This window comes from Lycium barbarum, chromosome 3, assembly GCF_019175385.1.
Source record: "Lycium barbarum isolate Lr01 chromosome 3, ASM1917538v2, whole genome shotgun sequence".
Taxonomy (NCBI): domain Eukaryota; kingdom Viridiplantae; phylum Streptophyta; class Magnoliopsida; order Solanales; family Solanaceae; genus Lycium; species Lycium barbarum.
The window spans coordinates 128863798-128887544 of record NC_083339.1 but is presented as its reverse complement, the minus strand read 5'-3'; the positions used below and the strand labels follow the sequence as shown (position 1 = coordinate 128887544).

Sequence of the window (23747 nt, the reverse complement as noted above, 5' to 3'; positions counted from 1 at the left end):
ATCTGTTCATTTACTGTGGCTGCTTTATTAAATTTTCTTTTAATAAAGCCTTATTTTTCTGCAAATGTCTGCTAGCCGTTGCTTTTTTCAACGAATCTTTCAGCCTTTTGTCTCATCATAACTATTTACGTCTGTCTGATTGTACACATATACATATATAATTTTTTTATGTGTCTAAATTATGTAGTGCAATAGAATCAAAACTCATGCCTGAGTCTACATCATTCGGATCTTGAGAGTCTTGAAATGCACTGTCTTGGAAATTAATATCATCTCCTTCGAAATCTGAACTATGGACTGGTGACATCCCTTGACTTGGAGATAATTCCGGACTAGGATTTTTAACTATATGTTTATCTTGTTCCTTTGTCTGGATTTTTTTTTCTAGTGTCTCTTTTACTATACTTTCTATTTTTTCATTCTTTTTCTTTTTTTTGCAAGTGTGCTTTTCTTTGTAGAAGTTGCTCCTTGCGTAAGTGTTTTTGGTAATCTCCGTCTTGAACATCCCTCATCTTCACTTTTTAGCAAAGTGACAACCATTAACGGATTTGATAAGTCTTTACCGACTAGCGTTTGAACCGGACTAGCTGTATCCTTACCCGATACAGTAGGTCTGACTGCATTCATTGGGGAATGCACACCCTTCTCATCCATTTTTCTCTGAGATGGAGAACTCTGAGATTGCATCAATTCGAACTTAACAACTTGTAGTCTTTGTTCTAATGTCTTCACTTGATCCAAGAGTTTCATTTTTTCTTGAACCAATGTCTCTTTCTGCTGTTTTAATCGTTTGACCATGTCGGTCATAGTAGAGCAGTGATCACAAAAAATTATCTTGTCTGTGTCTTTTTGTACATTGTACTGAGGGATTTTTTCTGGGTTTCGTCTGAGAGCTGGAGAAATATAGTAGTTTAGACCCAATGCTCCTCTTGCATAGTCTAGTGCTTCAGTGAAATCATTAAATCCTTTAAAAAGAGGTTTTCTTATGTCTTTAATAGAGTCTACAACTTCTATCCAAGTTTGAAAAATACCATTAGTTTTATCGTGAACTACAACATAAAATTTAAATTTTTTGTCTAAATTTCGGTCTGTAAAATACTGACGGAGAGAATTTATAGTAGCTACAAAATGTTTAGCGTCTTTTCCATTATGCGAAATCCATAAATTATCCACTAAGCATCTTTGTTGTCTGTCTATTACATCTTCTGGTAATACTTTAAAAGTCCAATTTGATGGCTGGAAAGCTACTAAGTTATTGGCTCCGAATTGTATTCTTTCCATAGTATTTCTCTCTAATAAAGATGTAGGTCTAAAATGAAGGTTACCTAATACCGTCTGTCTGTATGTGTCTTGGGCTATGCCTTTCCCCTTGTCTGCTGTCTGAGAACTGGAAGGTCTCATGCTGTTCAAATAAAAAATTAGTTAGTAGTAATCTTTAATCTACTTAATTGGTCTGCTAAATTATTATCTTTTCCTTTTATATGTTCAAATTTTAAATTATAAATTGAAATGGTATCTAAAAAATTTAGCCATCGTCTTCTGCTACTATTTTTATCATTTATCTTTTGATAAAATTTAACTATAGTTTCGCAGTCTGTTCTAACTAGTATTTCTGGTTTATTTAGGATATATAATCTAAAACTATTTAATCCATATATTACAGCCAAAATTTCTGCATCTATACTACTCATGTTTCCTTTTTCTTTATATTTACCACTTTGATAAGCACATATCATTTCTTCATTTTTATTACTATATTTATTAGGTTTTGCTTTTAATACTGCTCCCCATCCCTCAAAACTGTTGTCTGTTTTTATAATTAAATAGTCTGTTTCTAGAGGCATATTTAAATCGGGAATGTTCTTTATTTTTTCTTTTATTTTCTGTACTAATTTAATGTCCTCAATATTAAAGTGTTTTTGACCATTAGATCCAGTCTTTGAATACAATGGTCCTGCTATTTTTCCTAAATCCTTTATGGAATTTCTAGCATAATTGACTATTCCTAAATATTTCTGTAATTCCTTAACATTGTCTAACTTATCTGGCATTTCTAAAGCTTTTTTAGCTATATGAGGTTATAACTTTATCTTACCTTCTCCTAGTACTACTCCTAATTAATTTATATAATTTTTACATAATTCTATTTTTTTCTTACTAATTATTATTCCATTTTCTACAAATAGTCTAAATACTGTTCGTAGGTGTCCTAAATGTTCTTTAATATCTCTACTAAACACTAGTATATCATCTACATATACTAATACAAACCTTTTGTATTCTCCAAATATACTATCCATTTTTCTTTGGAAAATTGGCGGAGCTGTCTTTAATCCAAAAGACATTACTAACCATTCGAAATGTCCTTCAGGACAGGTGAATGCAGTCCACTCTATACTTTCTTCATGCATTCGCACCTGCCAATATCCTGATTTACAATCAAATTTGTTTAATATTTTCTTTCCTTAGATTCTATTTATTAATTTTGTTTTGTCTGGTAACTTATATCCATCTGTTCTAGTATTATCATTAAGTCTTTTATAGTTTATTACCATTCTCGCTTTTCCTCTTACTATTTCGCTGTGATTCCTTTTTTATTATATTATCTAGGTTTTTTTGATTTTTTATTATTCCTATTCTTTCTATTCCTGTTATAAAATTATATAACTCTGTCTCTATGTCTATTAAAGTATAATTTTTTTTCTAACGAATCCTCTGCTCCTAGAATTTATTCTTCTTCTAGAGTTAATTTTTTTTTTATTTCTGGCTTATCTTTACAACATGTATTATTTTCTTGACACTCTTCACAACAACTATCTTTTTTTTTTTGCAGTTTGCGTTGATCTGGTGTAAGGATCTTCTTATGACGGATTCTAGTTTCAGTCTTAAGAACTTGTACTGGTGTATGAGTAATGTTAGAAAATTACTCCATCTCTTGTAATCATACAACTGCCATTATTATGTAACATAAAGTCTAATCCTATGACAAAATCTACATTTATATTAAGGTCTCTTACCCATATCTTATCCATTTTATAGCTTGGTTTGTAAAATTCTGAACATGTATTTATAAAGCTAATATAGGCCTTATGAACATAATGTCTATATATGTTATGTGTTTCATCCATTTACATGGCTGCAACTGGTTTTTCTAGAATTTTTATTAATTAGGTGGAACTATTCTTTTATTTATTATGCACTTTGTGCACCCTGAATCTACTAATGTTAATGTTTTTATCTCATAATCATCTATTTTAATCCTGACAAGTATTTTTATTCTTCCTTATTTTTTATCTTCATTACATACCGATGCTTCATGATCTTCTATACTCATTAACTCTGCTTGAGAATCTTCTGGTATTATTCTTAATGGTTTCATTATTGGTTGTATATTTGATAATCTTATTTCTTCGTCTTCATTATCTACTTCTTTTTTGTTTTCTTTTTTCTAGGTTACATAATCTAGTTTCTAATTCATTTATTCTTGTTTCTAATATTATTATTCTTAGATTAAGAGTAGGATCTTCAATTTTTTTTTATGAGTTTCCTCTCTATTTATTTTTGTCTTAAATTCCTTTTCTATACCCATTGTACATCGTTCTATATAGCAATTTTTACATTTAGCTCTTTTGTCTCTACTAGGATACCATTTACAAAAGAAACATGCATTACTATCCAATCCCTTATTTCTTTCGAACTCATGGTTACAGTATTCCGCTATATTTGCTAAATTATCTATTGCTTCTAAGTCTAGATTTTCTAATCCAATTTCATTGATTAATTCTTCTGCTTCTGAGTCTGACGAGTCTGTTTTGATTTTTCTTCAGTGTCTACACTTACTATAAAATATATACTCTCTGTGTCTGACATATATTCGTCTACATTTATTAATGTTTCTTGAAAATCTTCAATTAACTGAGAATTTCTTATCTTATTATTTATTCTTTTTGGACATGTATTTGCTAAGTGTTCTATACTTCCACAAGTAAAACATTCTAGTTTATTTTTATAATTCCTTTCTGTTCGATATTTTCTTACATGCCTATTTCTATCTAAATAAGGTTTTTTGGCTGCTGATTTTCTAAGATAATATTTCTTTCTATTATATTGAGGATAATTTCTATTATAATGTGTTCTGTATTTTTTATGCTTTTTCTTTTTGTAATTGTCTTTATCATAACTTTGTGTACTATAAACGACGCTTTTACAAAAGTTCATTTCATTTTGTTTTAGCTGTATTTGTATTTGTATATGGGCGCATTTCTCTTGTAGTATATCCATTATATGTTGTATTCTATCTCCTATAGACCATTTTAGATTAGGATTTTGCACTACTCCGTCTCTCTTATTTCATCTATCTTCTATTTCTCTTCCTAAGGCTCCTGGTAGTTTATTAAATAATTTTTTACCTAATTCTTGGTCAAACGCATTTCCACTGATAATACAGTAGTAAAAATAATCGTTCAAAAACTTCTTAATATGAAACCAATTACTTATGCTTAGTTGTTCTAATTTTATTACCGCATTTCTCTGTAGTACTAATAATCCACTATTTGGGTCTTCTCCTGTAATTAAAGTATGTATTTTATTAGTAAAGTTAATTATATGGATTTGCTCCCATAGATACTAAGTGTTGAAATTCCATTGGAAAATTTTCCTTATAAGCTTCCCATAGAACTTTGGCTGATTCTCCTAAAAATGTTTCTAAATATTTATACATTGTTTCTGCGTCTGTATCACTATATGTTTTTATATAGTCTGCTACTACTATTCCTTTCTAAAGATCTATTACTGAATTCCATCTTTGTGGATCATGTGCTGCTATATTTAATATCTTACCTTTATTACCTCCTTCTTGAATAATAATAGGTTCTTCTATAGGCATTCTTTTTCTCGATGGTTTAACATTGTCTATAGGTTCTCCTGCTGTTCTAAAAACTCTTCTTCTAGGTACATTTTCTGTGCTTGTGTTCACTGTGTATTGCTCTCCTGTTGTTCTTTGGAATGGACTAGAACTAGATGCACTAGATTCCATTAATTCTTTTTGGCTTACTATTGAGTCTATCTCTATTTCGTCATCACTATATTGCATATCTTCTAATATTTTATCGAATCCGTCTGATTTCTTTTGGTATATATGTTCTACTCTATATCCCCAATTATCAATTCGAGCTTCACATAATTTAAAATGACTTATGACTTCTTTTATTGTTAGTTCTCCGAACTTACACCCTTTACATCTAAAAAACATACTTTTGTTTTCCTTTTGAAGCCTTTTTTCCTCTTCTATAGCTATGTCTACTTCAAAATCTCTTTGTATTAATTCTATGTTCATAAAGGTTGACTCAGTAGTTTCATTTTCATCTAGAGTACTTTCTTCTTCTTTGTCTTTTTGTGGCGTATAATTATAATTAGTAAAATGTATAGATGTTTCTCCCTTAGAATTAGTGTACATTATGTGAGATTCTGGTTGTAGAATCTTTCTTCTATTAAAATCTTCTAGATTCCATTCCATCCCCGCATATTCTTCGGGGTTTATCTTTATGGGTTTTATTAGTCTTATTCCTCTATTTCCCATTACTTCTACTACATCTTCTACCTTAATTTTAAATTTTGTATTACTATTATTAGTCATTTTTCCTAGAAATCCTACACATATTAATAAATTATTACCATTATACATCTCTTCATAGCCCTTGGTCCGTATTCCTATTTTTATGTGCTTTCCAAATTCTGCTAAATTCATTATAAAATCTGGGCTAATATAAAAGATTCCTCCATTATTTGTCATATTTACCTCTGTTAGTCCTATTATTGATTTCTTCATGTATGACCATCTATCGTCGTAAATCACTATTAGAACTTTAGTTCGTAAGTTCTTTCTAGTTAATCCTTTTAATCCTACTACTATTAATCTCATATGCATTAAACTTCTTCCAGTATTTTTTATTTGTCTTACAGTCGCTGGGTTTATTAAATTTATTGTAGTAACTTTAGTTCCTATGGCTGATAATTGTTCTTCTCTATAATGTCTATATAATTGTGCTGTACTTGAGAACTGTCCTATATTATATAAGGTTTTTGGATTTAATAGTTTTAATTGGTTTTGTTGGAAAATTTGTATGCCTCTATTTACGTCTATTACCTCACTTAGTTGTTGATTGTTTTCTTCTAGGGTTCTTCTACTTAAGATTCTTGATAAGAAATTATTACCTATCCTATTTTCTGAAAAACTTACTCTTGGTCTTTCTTGCCTTTCTGATCCTCATTCGTTTCTTGGTCTAGTTGAAAGAAGGTCCATCTTTGTGGTTTTCTGATTGCTTTAACTTTTTCTTTTTGGGGTGTTATTTCAACCTTCTTCAAGTGCTCTATTAATTCTTCAACTTCTTTATTTTTAGGGGTCTCTTTATTTTTCTCTGTTTGTTGTTCACTTAACCACCGAACGCGTTCACCTAATAATTCTAACCTTGGTACTATTATTTCTATTTTCTTTATTATTTATAATATTAGTGAAATTATAGTAATATTTTGTTGTATTATTATTTGGTCCGATTTAGTGTTAGATATATAATCTTTATAGTCTGCTAGTAAAGGTATAGACTTTTCTATTAATTTTGAGGCTTCTTCTTGAGGTAATGTTGGTCTACTCATGAAAGAGTGATTTCTTTTAGTTCTGCTACTGTCTTTTTTAATTCTCTAATGTCACTGGTTAAAACTTCTACTTGTTGCGTTATTTTACGGACTATGTGGGTTGTTTTTAGTTCTATTTCTTTTGGTTTTTCTGTAACAACTTTAACTAACTTTTCTATTTCTGTCTTTGTAGGTAATTTTTATAGATTAAATTTATTAACTAGAGTCTGAACTTTCTTTTCTAATTCTAATTCTTGTGTTTTTAAGTAATCTAATTTTTTGTTCTAATTTTTCTAATGTTTTCTTTTGCTTAGTTTGAGATGCTTCTACCACCTCTAGTATTCTAGTGATATCTTTATTATTTTCTTGTATTTTTTTACTAAAATTTATGAGTAAATCTATTAATGTATTCAACTGTTTATCTTCACTATGTAGTATATGTTCTCCGTTACTGAAATTGCACTTTATAATACCATGGTCTTTCAATGCTCTATACTTCTTTTCTGGATATATTCTTAAGTCTAAGTATTCTAGATTTTTTTAAGGTATCTATTTTTCTAGGCCTATTTATTATCCTAACGGAATTGTTATTTTACAAGCCTCCTTATCACTTTATAATAGTTGTAAGTCTTGCTATATCTTCTCTTAGACCGTGCAATTCCCACGTTATAGCAGAGATTGTCTCTTTGTTAATCTGACTTTGTAAGAGTCTATTGTTTATTAGTGATGATAATGTTTCTGAATTTAGTATCTCTAAGTACGCACTTAAGGCTTTTTCTACTTGTCTATATTCTTATCTTTTCTTTATATCTCTATAAATACCAATGATTAATATGTATTTGTCTAACAAAGGGTAGTGTTCTCATACAATTAATATGGTCTAAATCGATTTTGGTTCTTTGAGGTCTTCTAGATTATATATATCCTAGTAACTTATATTCTAATCTTGATGTTATATCTATTAATTCTTGTAGTCTTAACTGGTTTTCTTTGGTACTACTTAATTTAAGATATTCTGGGTATAGGTTATTTATCTCTTGCTTGACTTTTAAACAATTATCTTGCATTTATTAACTGAAAGGTATAAAGTTTACATTTTGTTCTAGACGTCTAATACGATCTTCAGCTCTAACGATCTCGTCGTTGATTATAAATAATTCCCAATTAAGATTATTTCTTAAACTTAGTATTGTTATATTATTATGTAAGTCTCGGTGATGGACTATGTCTATGTATCTACTGTATTCAATTAAAAACTTTCTTGTTTGTCTAAGATTTGCAAGTCTTCTTTGGGTGAAATATATCATACGATAATTAACTTATATATTGAGTAAAACTATGTTGTCTCATATAATCTTGTCTTTAAATAGGTATAGGTCCAAAAATCTTCTCGCTCTGATACCAAATATAACGGGGGTAGTAAATTTCTCAATAAGAAAAGTTCAAAGGACAAAGCAGGAAATTTATATTGTTTTCCAATAAATTTTTAACAATTTGATGTAGTACTGGTGTAGTACTGTTCACTTTTACTGTTCATTAAAAACTGTTCAAAGGTGATGTGGCATGCCTCTAAAGCCAAGGATGGCATTTATCTTTTTTTTCTCAAACCTTTGACATTCTTCTTAGTTTTTCCTATTTATATGATATATTAAAACATCTAAAAATTACTTCTTAATTACATTCTCTTAATTACCCATCTCTTTTTCAGTTTAGAAAGCTCAAAATTCATTGTCATCAATTTACGTGATTTAATGATCATTTATTACTCCCTTGGTTCACTTTTACTTATCAACTTCGAACTTTTCATGCTGTTTCAGAAATAATAAATGGAGTACATAATTTACCAATATACCCATATTAATTGATGCATAATTTTATTGGATTTGAAAAATGATTTGAAGTGAGTAATTAATACTATGGGTAAAATAGAAAAAAAACAAATTGTCTTCTCTTGATATGCTAAAAGTGACAAGTAAAAGTGAAAATTCATTTTTAGAATACCGGACAAGTAAAAGTGAACGGAAGGAGTATGCAATAAACAACGTAAAGAAGTTACCCATCTATCATTTTTCTTGATATTTTGCCTTTGTTCCAAAGAGTCCATATTGAAAGAAGTTAATTACACTGCCGTTTTCCTTTCATTTTGTGTACTTCATTTAATTTTATGCTTTTATTTGCCTATTAAACTTTCATTAATCACTCCATCAAGGCTCAAATATAACGTTGCCTTCACATATAGCTAGGTTTCTTGAAATTGTGATTTCATGATCCTTGGATAACATTTTTTTTACTACATATAGTCTTTTGCAATATTATGTCATTCATTTCATGCAATATAAGGATATTGAAGAGGAATATGGCATGTCTGGAAAAGCTATACGGAACGCCAATCAGTTGATTCGGTGTTCGTAAGTCATTTGTTTGACCTGACCACATTATTACAAGATGGTGTTCTTCGTAGAATGGATAGGGCCAGTCTTATTTTCATTTTCAATGTAATTGGTTGACATGCAAAATCCAAGCCTTATTCATATTGTATTGAAGACTTAAAGTAATCAATTTTAGATTGCCAATTTGTTTGTGATTCACTAATTTTCTGTTTTGCTAGCATCATTAAAGAGATTAATTTCATTCTACTTCTGGATTTTTCCCAGGCTATTATGGCTTTATGGGTTTAAAGGATTTGACAAACAGAAGGTCATGCGGAATTTGAAATATTGCAAGTTGTATCCCATGAAGAGGTGAGAAATCTTATACACCTATTTCTCATTCTTTCCATTTATTTGCTACATTAATAAACTGAAACGTCACTAATTCTTATGCGTTATGATCTTTCGCCTTTTTGTAGCAGTTGCGGATCCCTCTCCATTAGTTTGTGGAGTTCTTCTTCCTTTTTTTTCTTTATAATTTTTCAAATATTTGACTTATTTATTGTTTATGCAGGTTGATCAGTGTATAAATTTTTTGGATTTGGATTATTTTATTCTTAAAGATATTGTTAAAGTTATTTCGCAAGGGAATTCTTCAAATCTATTGTGAGGACCGGTAATTGTTGCATCAATTATTACCTTTTGAAAAGGAGTAACTTGCTTCTTCTTTCTCCTGTTTTTCTTTTTCTTTTTTCCCTTCCCATTTCTTCCTTGATTTTTGAGTATTGTAGCTTTTGTTTGTATAAAATGAAATTTTGAGTTATTCGTCTTTTAAAGAAAAAAAATTAGATTAATTCATTCTTTGAAAGGGGAAATAAGATGTATTTTAATTTTCTCGATGACAATTGTAGCCATTTGAAATTATTAGAAGTAGTGTTTTCAAGAAGTTGTTATAGACTATGTTGCTTGAACTCTTCAAAAATGTCATTGGCTTCATGTCGGATTCTTCAAAAGTAATGCATTTTTTGAGAATCCGACACGAGTGTTGCTGCATTTTTTGAGAGTTGAGCACATAGATTATAGATGCTTATGGAAATCTAGGATCTTCCTCCCATGAGTTTTAGTCGTTGCCTGTGAAATTGTTGTATATGACAATTAAGGGTATCAAAATTAGGTTATTCACAATTTCTTTATGTGTATGAATTTTTGTGAAAATCTGTGAATACTTTTATATTGCCTATTTAGTTCTTCGATTGATTTTGAAATAATAATTAATTTCTTTTCATGAATGAATGACACCGTGTATGAATTGATGCTAATATCTATACTGAGTTCTATTGGGTTTTCAATTCAAAAAGAGTTTAAAAAAATGATCATTTCTCTAGTGTCAACTTAATCTGAAAATTTTATTTATTTTCTTAATAATTGTTTTGCTTAGTAGTGAAAACAAGTCTCGGCTCTATGCAAAATAGAATTTCTCTGTTTGTCTCTACTTGGTTTATAAAAAGATCGTTCTAAATTGACAGCTTTGAGCGGATAAATTCACTAGTTTAAATATATGATAAGGTTTGATAATATTGTTTGGGTGAGCTAAATGAGCTATGAATCAGAGAGAAATTACCATGTACCATAAAAAGTAACGGAGAAAAATCTTAACATCCCAACCATGTCGATTTTGCAAAAGAATATTTTTTATAGAGGGTGGGCATGTAAAAGATGAGCAAAAATTTCTGTCTGGAAAATACAAAAGCCGAAGTGCACTTACAGAGGCTCTCGGTCGGTTTTCTGATTTTTTCTTTTTGAAAAATACCGATTGCGGGCGGTCAATTTTTTTTTAATTGAAAAAGTTTTTCAAAATTACACAATTATGAAATGTGTCATTCGGGGATCGAAAACCCCATCTTTACTATGGTAGGATACTTTTTTATCACTAAATTATTGATGCTCGTGGGTTTTAGACTTTTGTTTTTTTTATTTATATCCTTCAAATTCATTTTTTCGTGAAAATACGGTCGGTTTCCTTTTAATTTTTAATATTTTGCAAAACCTGACCGTCGTTGGTTGGTATTTCTAAAAAAAAATGTGATATTTTTTAAGACCGAGCCCAGTCGGCTTTAAAAAATTATTTATTCTAAAAAAGGAAAAAAATCAAACTGTCGACGAGTCGATTTTGACCTTTTTTAAATAGTGATGGCGACACCACCCGCATCCTTTACCGTTTGGCCTTGATAAGTTACAGACCCTTTACACTCACAGACCACAATCTTGGCATTAACATCAGTGCCTTCCAGCGATCCTGATTCACGTTGGGAAATCTCTAGACCGTACATGATAGGTATACCAAGGAAAATGAGGTACGAGGGAACTTTTTATTATACAAGTGACTCGCCATCATATGCTTTCCAAATTTCTAGCACGGTTGTTGCTACTATCTTTCTATCATTGGTGTCAGCACCAACTGTGAGAATCCGAGGTGCCGCGTTAGACATTGTAGCATTGCCTGGACCATGGTTATCAACGGAGATGATCACCATATATAATAACTTTCCGTATTGCAGTGAAAGAACCAACGACGATACTGTCATCATAAAACTTTGCGAAAGGTAAACCAAGGGACACAGAAAGTACGTCCGCCCCATCATCTATTGCAACATCTATCGCAACCAGTATGACATCGTTTGGACGTGCGGCCAAATTTTGTACACACCTTGTACATGGAAATGTGGCAAGAGGGGCCATACTGAATGTTGTGCCATTGGCATTGCCAAATATATTTGCATTAGCAACAAAATTACCTGCAGCCGTGCTTGAAGGATGTGTGTCGTAACCTTCATCATCAAATGGATCCGTAAGGCCACTCAAAAAGCTCCTTGCACCAATGGGCTTCTTGTTACATGTTATGTTTTCACATTTTCCTTTCCATTTTATCGGTGGAAGAGAGATGTTTTTGTCATGGAAAGAGGGATGGTGCGGTGTAATCCCAGTGTCTAGGACCCTAATAATCACACCTCTCCCATTATTGGATTCCTCCCAAACGCCAACGTCTTGCCCTGCTTTTTTTTTTAGTTATGCACGTATTATCCTAACTATGACATTTTTTGCGCAAAAATAGAACCTCATGATGATGATGATGATGATTTTGGATAGAAAAAAATGCACAATACATGCACGACTCATTTGTTAGCCTTTTTAAGGATTGTAATAGCGTATTAATACAAGAACCAAAACTGCTATTATCGCCTTACTTTTTCTTTTTTCTTCTCAAATGATTTGGCCAACAAATAAATAATTTTGATATCACTGGCTGACTAAATACTATCAAATATTTGTTCGAAAAGAGGAGGGAGGAAACGATACTTTAATTGGTAAATTCCTTTAAAGATTTTAGCTATGACTTCACCCTTTTGATTGGTAGGTATAGGCTTTACGTTGCTTTTTTTTGTTTTAATTATTAATTTGCGATCATTTTGGTCCCCCATTTATTATAAACACAAAGAAGGATACATGAAAATATATAAAAGAAGAGGGGGACTTGGCCAGTTGGCTTTTATTACCTCTTATTCTATCCGAGAATTTAGTGAAAGAAACGTAAAGCTGATGGATTGTCCATGAAATGCGAAGTATGAATAATTAAGCTAGTATGTATAAAGTTAAAGCATATAATTTTTTTGCTCTTTTACCTGTAATTAATACGTTTTCAAAATTAAGAAGAATCCCTGCAAGCTGTACCGACTTTTCTTTTAACCAACAGTGGACAAAAGTGGCAAATTGTTTTGGAAGGTCGCTCTGTCCCAATTTATTGTGTCATCTAAATTAACACTTTTGCTTAGTAAGCTTTGAATATTTTGAGATGATTATTTAACAAACTCAATCATTAAATACGAAGTATTTTTCTAAAAGTATGTAAAGATTAAAATTAGATGCACGCGCTATGCACATATACTTTTAGACGAATTATTACTAAATTATTAACGGTCTAAATGTCTCTTTGGTACATGAATTATCGCCATAAATTTACTTTTATTTCTCCTCCTATGTATTTGTTCAAATTCGTTAAATTAATTAAATTCAGTACTTATAATATACACATATTATCATAAGTAAAATAATTTTGTGCGAAAACAAGTCAATCTTGATAGGTTCACCACCGTATAACCTCCTAGAATTTGAGTGATGCTAACAACATAAGTAGAGTTTGCATTATTAATATTTGTAACTTTTTGAGAATGATTTTTTTTTTTTTTATTGAGAATGAAACAATTGTATCATGCCAGTATCGACCCCACACTTATTAACATTTGTAACCATCGATCCTTGTAAATATACAAGAATAGTTATTAACATTTGTTACTATTCTTGTATATTTTTTTTATTCTCTGCTCCAAGTATAATGGAAAATGAAGGATAGTTCTGCTCCGTCACAGATATGCTCGATAGTAACGAGCAGTTGACACTTTGATGCACAATGCGCACAATCTCCTTTTTGGTGCAGCCAATGCCACACAACTATTGAATGCAGTTTATAATGGGGGGATGGATATCATAAATAAGCCCAAGATTACTTGCTTTTGATGGATTCACGTATAGCACCAATGACAAATACATTAATGGAAAGTTTCTTTCTTCAAGGATGGGCAACCCTTGCAGTTGGATTGATCTGCTGTAATCATAATTGCAGATTTAATTACAGCTGGAGAACAATCAGGTGTGCAATTTTGAGCACAATACCGCTTACGTGGGTAAAAGATATTGAGGTATTTGAGATGATGTCAAATGTCGAATCTATGTTCTCCAAGAAAAAAAGGCTGTTGAAATTAATTCCTCCAAGATTGATATTCAGGATCAAGAATCTCACGAGGAAGAAGATGAGCTTGGTTGTGTTGATGAAAGTGAGATTGGTCGTGTAAGTTCTAGAAGATGATTAAGGGTTCATGTCTTAATCGATTTGGGTATAACATTGGTCCAATTGACTGATATCTTGTTGGGCCTCTGATGAATTTGGGCCTGGTCCGAATCTGAAAATGAAGTGTAGAAAACTTGGGCCTCTTGGCCTTCTTGCTAGCACAACAACAGTGGCCCATGTCTGCATAGTTTGCAAGGATCAAATTGGTTATAGATATTTATAGGCTGTTACATGATAGCAAATAAATTGTACACACAGCCAATAAGAAAATGGACAGCTGTATAGGAAAATGTACACTGATTATTTTTGTATTCTAGCTAGAATATATTTGTATATATACGTGAACAGTGGAATGAGAACATCATCAGAAAAATTTCACAAAACAAATCTATCTATTATTTCAAAATCCCAAATGGTATCAGAGCATTTCTAAAGCTCTCAGTCGTCAATCACTCTAAACTTTTATCATTTTCTTCTTTCTGAATCTTCTATCATTTCATACTCATGGCTATCACCCCTGAAAACACCTCTGAAGCAAGCACTGGCAGCGAAACCCATGGGGTAGTCGACCAGACCAGTCCTTATTTTCTCCATGCATCAGACTCGCCTGGTATGACCCTTGTTTTGACTCCCTTTGATGGATCTGGATATGGTGCATGGAGGAGATCTTTGTTCATTGCACTCTCAGCCAAGAACAAACTCAGCTACATTGAAGCTTCTTCTGTCACACCTAGTTCTCAGTTTGCTGAATACAAGATGTGGAGTAGGTGCAATGACATGGTAACTTCCTGGCTGCTCAAATCTCTCTCAAAAGAGATAGCAGGAAGTGTCATCTACTCCAAATCAGCCAAGGAATTGTGGAAGGACCTTGAAGACAGGTTTGGACAACCAAATGGTGCTATGCTATATCACCTGCAAAAGCAACTTACAGATTTAGTTCAGGGATCAATGGATATTGCTGCATACTATACCAAAATGAAAAAGACCTGGGATGAACTTGACACTTTATACACAAAGGTGTCATGCTCTTGTGCTTGTGACTGTGAAGGAAATGATAAAATGAACAAGTCCCTACAAGATGAGAGGTTGGTGCAGTTTCTTATGGGTTTGAATGAGGTGTATGCACCTGGTAGGAGCAATATTCTGATGATGTCACCTCTCCCTAGTGTGAATCTTGCTTACTCACTTTTAATGCAAGATGAGAAGAAAAGGGAGAGTTACATGAATACCAATTTTCCTGGGGTTTCTAGTTATTTTCTTGCTGCTCAACACTACCCTATGGGACAAAGGACTTCTTCTGTTGATTTTAAGGGTAAGAAAAAGGAGCTTGTGTGCTCAAACTGTAAGAAACTAGGGCACACTATTGACAAATGCTTGAGGATCATTGGTTTTCCAGCTAACTTCAAGTTTACTAAGAACAAGTCACAATCTGTGAGGAGCAATGCAGCAACAGAAAATAAGGGATTTACTCAAGACCAATCTGTAAGGAGCAATGCAACAACAGAAAACAAGGGATTTACTCAAGACCAATTGATGCAAATGATGCAGATGTTTCAGAGTATGTCGGGTATGAATCAAGAAGTCACACCATCAGATACACATGCAAATGTTGTGCATTGTGCTAGTAACATTTTCAATAATTCACTATCTTATTTCTCTCTTATAAATTCTAGTTCTTGGATCATTGACTCAGGGGCTTCTGAACACATGTCTTTTCACCCTAGATTTTTTACTACTTTAGCTCCCTTACTCTCACCTGTGTTTATCAACTTACCAAATTCTTTTAGGGTGAAAGTCACTCATGCAGAGACTGTCACACTTTTTCCAGACTTCATTCTGAAAAATGTACTTCTAGTCCCAAGTTTCAGAATCAATCTCATCTCTGTACAGAAATTTTGCAAGCAGTTATCCTGTAGTCTAAGTTTTTCCTCTTCTTTATGTTTTATGCGGGACCCTTCAGTGAAGATCCCTCTGGTTCTTGGTGAAGCAAAAGATGGAGTTTTCCTATTATCTTCTAGTATCAATCAGTCCAAGAATTTCCTTAGGTCTAGTGTTTCTTTGAATTAATGTATTTCAGTTTCTAGTGTTTCTCCTATTCTTGTAAGTTCTCAGTCTGATGTGCATTTGTGGCACATTAGATTGGGACACATGCCTTTCAATTCAATGAAGAAGTTTAATTTCATTTCATCTACACAATGTGTTGATTGTCCCTCTCAAATTTGTCCATTAGCAAGGCAAACCAAATTGCCCTTCCCCCATGCAACAAGAACAATCAATATAGGGCTGATAATGGCAGGGTTTAGTATGCCCGGACTTAGAAGGTTTGGGCCCATGCATGAAAAAAATGTTACGGATGATGCATCCTTAAAGCCCCATCTTTGTTCCTTTGAAATAGATTTCCACTCTAGCCCTGGAAGATGAGTTAATGTGAGCTTCATCTTTTCACCTTCAGCATAATCCAAATAAGTTGCTGGAAGGACATGAGCAACTTTAAAAGTGATATCACCAAGGAACTTTGAATAGACAAGAATCATGGCGACACCACCCGCATCCTTCACCATTTGACCTTGATAAATTGCTGGCTCGAATCATTATCACGCACTACAAACTGCCTTTAACATCAATTTTGTCCAACAATCCTGGTAGACATTGTGCATGCTCTTGACCGTACATGATAAGGTATACCAAGGGAAATAAGGTACGAGGAAAGTCTTTAGTTGGATAGTTGACTCGTCATTATATACTTTCCCATTTTCTAGCACGGTCATTGCTATTTTTTCTATTCTTGTAAACAAATTTTATTGACGTGAGATGTGTGTACTGAGCAACTAGTTTATAAAATATGCATATAGACAAATTTTCTATTATTTTAAATATGATGAATGTAATGATAAAAGATGCACGAGCTATGCACATACCTTTAGACTAGTTATTACTTATTAATAACTCTCTTTCTCTCTCTCTCTCACAAGCTAGTAGATTAATTCTCACCATCTAAGTGACTTTAATTATCTTCTTGTTTATTTGTTCAAATCCATTAAACTAAATTTAGTACTAATATTTTGCAAAAAACAAGACCTCGTCCTAGCGATGCATTTGAATAGAAAAACTCACGACTCATTAATTAATTTTACCCCATTTTATCCTTAATATTAAGTGATCTTGAAAGCAACTAATATGCTATTACATAGCATGGGGATTATAAATTTGAAGAGTTAAAACAAGATATTATTGGTGTGATAATGTGGATCTTCCTCTTTAGAGAGATGCATGCTAAAGAAACTTTACGTACCTAAATCACATCCATAACCAACAGGTTGCCCAAATATGGAACTGAATCATCTTGAAAAAGAAACTTCAGAACAATTACACATGGCTTACATACATCTCTTTATCATAAGTTAATGCGAAGAGAAAACATTAATGATCTGGACCACCTCAGATATATGTTGCAGGTATCACCTATCAGTCCTAAGTTATCACAACTGAGGTCTGAGGTTCATCCACTCTAATCCTCTATATAAAGCAGCGAAAGAAGAGAAGACACTCATCCAATTCTAGCATGCCTTGCCTCCTATCAATATTGAAAATCATCTTGCTGTTTATTGCTTTTTAGTCCCCAAATTCTTATAACAAATATTTGTAATGATAAAAGTGTGTACCCAGTGATGACTCTCATTTTTATTGAGTTTCCACAACCCTATTGCTGAACAGAAAATTTGAAATTTACATCATTTTTGTAAGTTTGCCTGTTGCCAACGTTACTGCTAATCTCGAAAGCCACTACCAGTCCTTTTTACCGGAAGTTGTTTTTGATTCAGAAAAACCGTCACACATTATTCACTCCTACTGCCTTTGCATCCAAATTGTCAGATGGGGAAGTGAAAGAAATTGAGATGACGGACAATTTTGTCTCAGCAAGGCTACAAAGATATTAAAGGCATTTGAATTTTTACTTAATTTTGAATACTAAGTAAACAATTTGCTTACTTAGCTTTGATTTGCCACGATTACTTAACTAAATCAGATTATTTACCAAACTCAACTATTAATGCCAAGTATCTTTTCTAAAAGTTTGTAATGATTAAAACACGATGGACGAGCTATGCACGTATACTTTTCGACTAGTAAGGAAAGAAACATGACGAGCTTCTAACAATAGACCTTGTCTAGTCAATATCGTCTCGTATTTCTCATGCAACGAGGGTATGTTGATTTGTTTCCGATGAACGCTTAGCTAAAGAAATACTCCCTCCAATTGGGTTTTTTACCTTTTCATTTTAGTCCGAAATAAGTAGTGTTTCACATACTTAAGAAACTATTAATTAATATTTTTCAAAATACCCTTATTCAGATAAGTCACTACTAGAAACAAAGGTTTTCCCATAGACATTCAGTGGAAATTATACTATAAAACATGATTTTCTCATTTCATTCCCACCGAACCAACTCACTGAAAAAATGCATGGTGGGAAAAAAAAATTCCATTGAAATGCTTGGAAACTAACTTATTTTTCTGTGTGAAAACACTACTATTTTGATTTTCACCAGAAACATTTAGTGGGAAATAACCAAACACTTTTCAGTGGGAAAATAGAGATCTTTTAGAAACATAACTAAGAAATCATATTAAACATAACTAAATTGTCGAGTGACGTGTCAACTGGCCTGTATAGTATTTTGGATCTCTATGTAATATCATCGATATCTCTATATCACCAAGCTAGATCATCACTAGGCATTGATGAAGCAATATCACGATAACTGCGGCTTTCATGAACAAGCTAGGGGAAAAAGAGATTCTAAATACAAACAACACATCCGACAAAAGGTGCATGTAGTAGTATTGTGGATAAAATGAAGGGAGAAAGGGTCCAAAAAGCCCCTCTACTTTGGGAAAAGAGTTAAAATTATTTTCTATTACAAATTTGTGTAAAAAATACCCCTCCATATGCGTTTTTTATTTAGTTAAATCTAATTTAAATAAAACAGGTTTAAAAATGAAATCGGATGTTGTTGAAAATTTCCGTTAAGACATGAATATATTTGAAAACTATGACAGAAGGAATATTTTTGACCCAAATTTATAACGGAAAATATTTTTAGCCCTTTTCCCAAAATAAAGGGACACCTTTGACCCTTTTCCCTAAAATGAAAGCAAGTTGCTTGAGATGGTTTGATCATGTCTTGTATCGACCTCTAGGGGAACCGGTCTATAGATGTGAAACCATGATAAGTGAATATAGAAAAGGATGAATTAAACCTAAAATCACATAAAAGAAGTTGTGTTGAAGATCTGCAATCTTCGGTATCCATGCAACACAAAAGAAACAGCCCGGTCCACTAAACTCCAGCTATGCACGGCCCCAGAGAAGGGCCGGACCACAAATATCTATTGTACGCAACCTTACCCTACATTTCTGCTATCTTTGGTATCCATGCAGACTAGAAAAAATAGGGCTAAATGAAAGAAAAAGAACTATATACGTGATACGATGTGGTTTCTGTAGAAGAAAATCAAACCACGAGAGTAAGATTAAAAAAAGACTAGCAATGAATGCAAACTCATTTAACTGAACAGCTACGCTTAGCTGCAACAAAATTTACTTGTAAACATCCAATGATGAATTCTAAAGCTAACAAACTAAATATAATGTACAATGACATACAGGTTTATAAACATTGATTGAGCCATTAATACAACATTTACTGTACAAGGGGGCGACCCCTGTTTCTCCAAAACTTCTAAAATTGCATTTAACAGCTCGCAACAATAATGGCCGTGATAAGTTCCATATTCTACAGGCAGAAAAATAAGAAGCCAGAACATAGCCATGATTGCACTGGTTTCCCACTTAGAGGTGGCCCAATCTCTCCTGCCAAACCATTAGCATTATTAGAAACTTTCTATACATCGACACATTCCCCCATAGTAGAATACAAAAGATTAAATAAATGGAGGGAGGAGACTAAAACAATTAAGTATGCAAGGTACATTGGGTGACAATATGAAATCAAATAAATTGTCACAAAATGAAAACAGAAAATGTGAAAGAAAGAGGGAAGGGAGGGGGGTGTGGGGGGTGGGGAGGAGCTCTGTTCAGCATAGCAATATTAAATCGTGATAACCCTCAATTGTGAAGTGCACAGCAGCAGGACAAAAGAAAGAACAGAGGAATGCATTTAATTTAACTGCATAATAAGCAGATGGCAGTCATACCTCAAGCATTTGCATCAACTTTGGATGTTGTTCTAATAGCTGGCAGAGTTTGTCACGGTCACTCAAGAGCGACTGCATGATGCATAATTATCAAAATTAGCTTAGATAACTATCTGATACAACTAATACTCTCTACTTAATAATTTGACACATTACTAAAATAAAGACACTATAGTTGATCCAATTAGTTAATGAACATCATAACTATTTCTGGTGTTCAATAATTTGCAGTCTCATAATAACATCAACTACAGAGAATTGGTTGCCGCAAATGCAGAATGTGACACGCAAGTCAGTGTTAGCATAAGTACCTGAATAGCTTCTGGAGATCTAAAAAACTCTTGTAACGACACCCCAGAATCTAATTGCTGGGTGACAATATCACCATGCTGCTGCGGAACTTGAATGCGAGAATGTTCTATTTGTTGCTGTTGTAACGAATGTGAGACATTCTCCTGTTGTTGGGTCTGGTAGTACACATGAGCTGGAGAAACTTGAGCTTGATGCAACATCTGTGGTGACTGCATTTGCATTTGCATGTGTAGGGGGCTTTGTAGCAAAGGAACACTTTGCTCTGACTGGGGTGAAGGTGGAACAAGTGGTCTAAGATGTTGTGGAGGACGAGGAAGTTGAGGGGGCTGGAGTGGCTGCAGCTGGGTGAGAGATGGTGTAGAGTGAATTGAAGGAAGATGCTGTGAGATACTAGGGAGCTTTTCATTGTGATATGGAGCTGAGCTACTTCCGTAAGGACTGACAGGCACTGATCCATGTCTATTGAATAGCAAGGGAGGTGCTAATGGAGGTGGAGGATAAGTTGTTAGAATGGGACCAGATGCTGAAAGGTTACCTAATCGAACATCACTCGCAGCAAGGGAAGTCTGCTGAAGCTCGTAAGTTCCAACACTTTGATTATAAACTGGAGTCTGGGAAATTGGATTTTTTAACGAGGATAAATTAGAAAGGCTAATTGTATATGGGGGCGGTGTTGGAGGAAGTGGTGGAAGAGGCCTAACAGATCCTCCAGGTGAAGAAAGTGATGTCCGACCAAACTTTGAATCTGGCATAGGACTGGAGGTCACAGTGGCTGAAGCACCAGCTGATAAGTACTCAGGTTGAACCTGTTACAAAAGAAAAACCCCATTTTTTTTAGCCAACAAAGAATAACAATAATAATAATAATATAATAACTGAAAATAAAACACAGAGATTGCATCTTCTCACATGGAAGCCTGGTGGTAAATGAGGCTGGGCATCTATCATAGAGCTAACAAATTGAGAAGATTGGTTTACAATACGATCTGCACTTTGAGACAAGAAAGATGACATTGTCGCAGGAGGCGGAGTTGGTGGTAATGGTGGCTGCAGTTTCTGGTCAAAATATCCCTGGGAACCAACAGTTGGAGTAACTCCACTTTGCTGTCCAGTAGATCTAGAATAGAAGTTAGGTGGCATTCGAGAATCAACAGCTGCCTGTACAGATGATGGCGAAGACTTTGTAAACGCAAAAGCACCTACACTAGAACTAACTGCTGTTGCAGGAGAAGCAAACGCAGTGGAGGTTTTAGGTGGGAAATTTTTCGTGTCCTCGTACTGATCATTGAATTTCCTTTCCGAAGAAATACTAGGTTCTCGAACCAATGGAAGCTCAGGACGAGAAACCGACATCCTAGAAGAAAATTCACTTTGGGTATTTTCATCAGCATTTGAGGCCACAGGTGTACCCAGCTGAGAGAAATGGCTCGTTTCATTCACCTCGCTTTCTGTCTCTTCAACAATTGATCGAGGAGAGTTTTGTTCAATAACTACTGATGCAGGTTGGTGAAGATTATCATCTGGCTGAGGAAAAGGCAGTTTATCGTCAGGTTCAGATTCCTCTGCATCAAATACGATATCTATTCCCTGGAGATCATCATCTGGATCAGACTTCAAATGCCGAGATTTGCTTGACTTCTCCGCATCTGTTTTGTTTTCAGGTAGTGCTGTTTTCTCTTGTACAGCAGCCGAATCAGTAACCATGATCCCTGGAGGATTTTGGCGTTCTCTTTGCCGAGCCATGAATTCATCAACGTGAATTGATGGGGGTCTACCACTAGTAGATCCTATTCGTGGGACTGCTATTACATTAGGATTATTAGATCCATCTGCACTTCTTTCCCTTGCAACATAGTCATCTACATGCATAGAAGGAGGTCTGCTCGTGTTTGGCTTGCGTTGGCGGAAAGTGTCCCTGCGAGTAGGACCTGAAGGGACAGTGGTAGGTACAGATCCCCGTGGGAATGCACCCTGTATGGCATTCTCAGCCGAGGCATTATCTCCCCTGGCACGCCTATTTGGCCCTTCCATTGAGGAGATCTTCCTTTTACTAGTAAGACTTGTCTGTGTCAACCTATCACGCAAATTTTCTGGGCACTCCCATGAAAACTTGTCTCCAAATTCATTTAAATCATAATCCTCAATCCTTTCAGTACCACCATCTACTATGGCGTGTATCTTTGAGGAACACGGTGTACCAGTTGGTGAAGGAAAAAGAATACTGCTCACTATATCATCTGCCTTAACTGTGCCAGTAGGTTTGTGCAGAAGAAGCATTAATGATCTTGCTGACTCCTTGATCTGTCCAATAAAAATCCAATTACATACATTTTGAGGTAACAACGAGCATGAACCAAGAACAGGAAATGAAAGGTATACCTGGTCCAAAGAAGTCTTCTCCAATACAGGTAAGAAGGAACTGTCACTTGACTTCAACAAATTTACAAATTCCTCTATAGATTCAATGCTCTCTTCAACAAGCCCGTCCATGGCAACATTGTCATTGTCAAACCCGAAGAGGTACTTGACTGCAGTAACTCTCTCCATGTTCACACTGAAAAATTAAAAATAGTTAAAAACAAAGAGCACGTCAAAGTACAAGAGAAGTTAATCAGCATTGCTCGTGTAAAGCTTTATAGGTCATGGTGCTGATTTTGACTAATATTCATCCAAATAGGATAAAAGTCAGGCTATAGAAAGTGCAGAAGAATGCTTAGCATGTAGAAATTGTTTACACATAAACAAAATAAAGGACATGAATAAATCTAATCATAACTCTCATAAACCCAACCCCACATCAATAAATGCACATCTGAGGACAAATTGATCTCATGTCTTTCAGTTGTTAGAAGCATGAGGAACTGCATATACATAAGTGTATTATCTTCACGAATAGTACAAGACCGATACCCAAATCCAAAAATGCAAACTCTAGTTGCCAGACCTATTCAATTCTGTTTTACATCTTAAGTTGTATATGACTATCTCAGTACTCACTCTTTAGATCTGTACAGCAATATTTTCTCATCTTCAGATAAAGCAAATTTTAGACTTAGTTACTGTTTGTCATGTATATAGATCAGTTAAGCAAGATGCTTGCTCCGATTCTCTAGCATCAGGAATTTTTCCAAGCGATAGAATGAAAAACTTATCAGAAGAAGTCCAATAGGGATGAATAATAAACATGAAGGTTAATTTTAAGGGAAAAGGGTCAAATATACCCCTCTACTTTAGTTTAATAGTTAAATATACCCTCCGTTAATCAAAGTAGATAAATATACCCTTTCCGTTAGTCAAAGTAGATAAATATACC

At 33.8% G+C, this 23747-nt stretch overlaps 1 protein-coding gene across 1 annotated transcript in view; it reads right to left on the bottom strand.

The window, feature by feature from the left end:
• Positions 1 to 19450: 19450 nt before the first annotated feature.
• The window catches only part of LOC132632435 (protein virilizer homolog), a 38760-nt gene continuing 34463 nt past the window's right edge, over positions 19451 to 23747 (bottom strand). Inside the window, exons 25-29 of the mRNA XM_060348360.1 lie at positions 22814 to 22988; positions 21344 to 22735; positions 20434 to 21240; positions 20123 to 20194; positions 19451 to 19778 (exon numbers count right to left, since the gene is read on the bottom strand). Coding sequence (XP_060204343.1) covers positions 19758 to 19778; positions 20123 to 20194; positions 20434 to 21240; positions 21344 to 22735; positions 22814 to 22988 — 2467 coding nt within the window. The 3' untranslated portion in view covers positions 19451 to 19757. The remainder of the gene's footprint in view (positions 19779 to 20122; positions 20195 to 20433; positions 21241 to 21343; positions 22736 to 22813; positions 22989 to 23747) is intronic.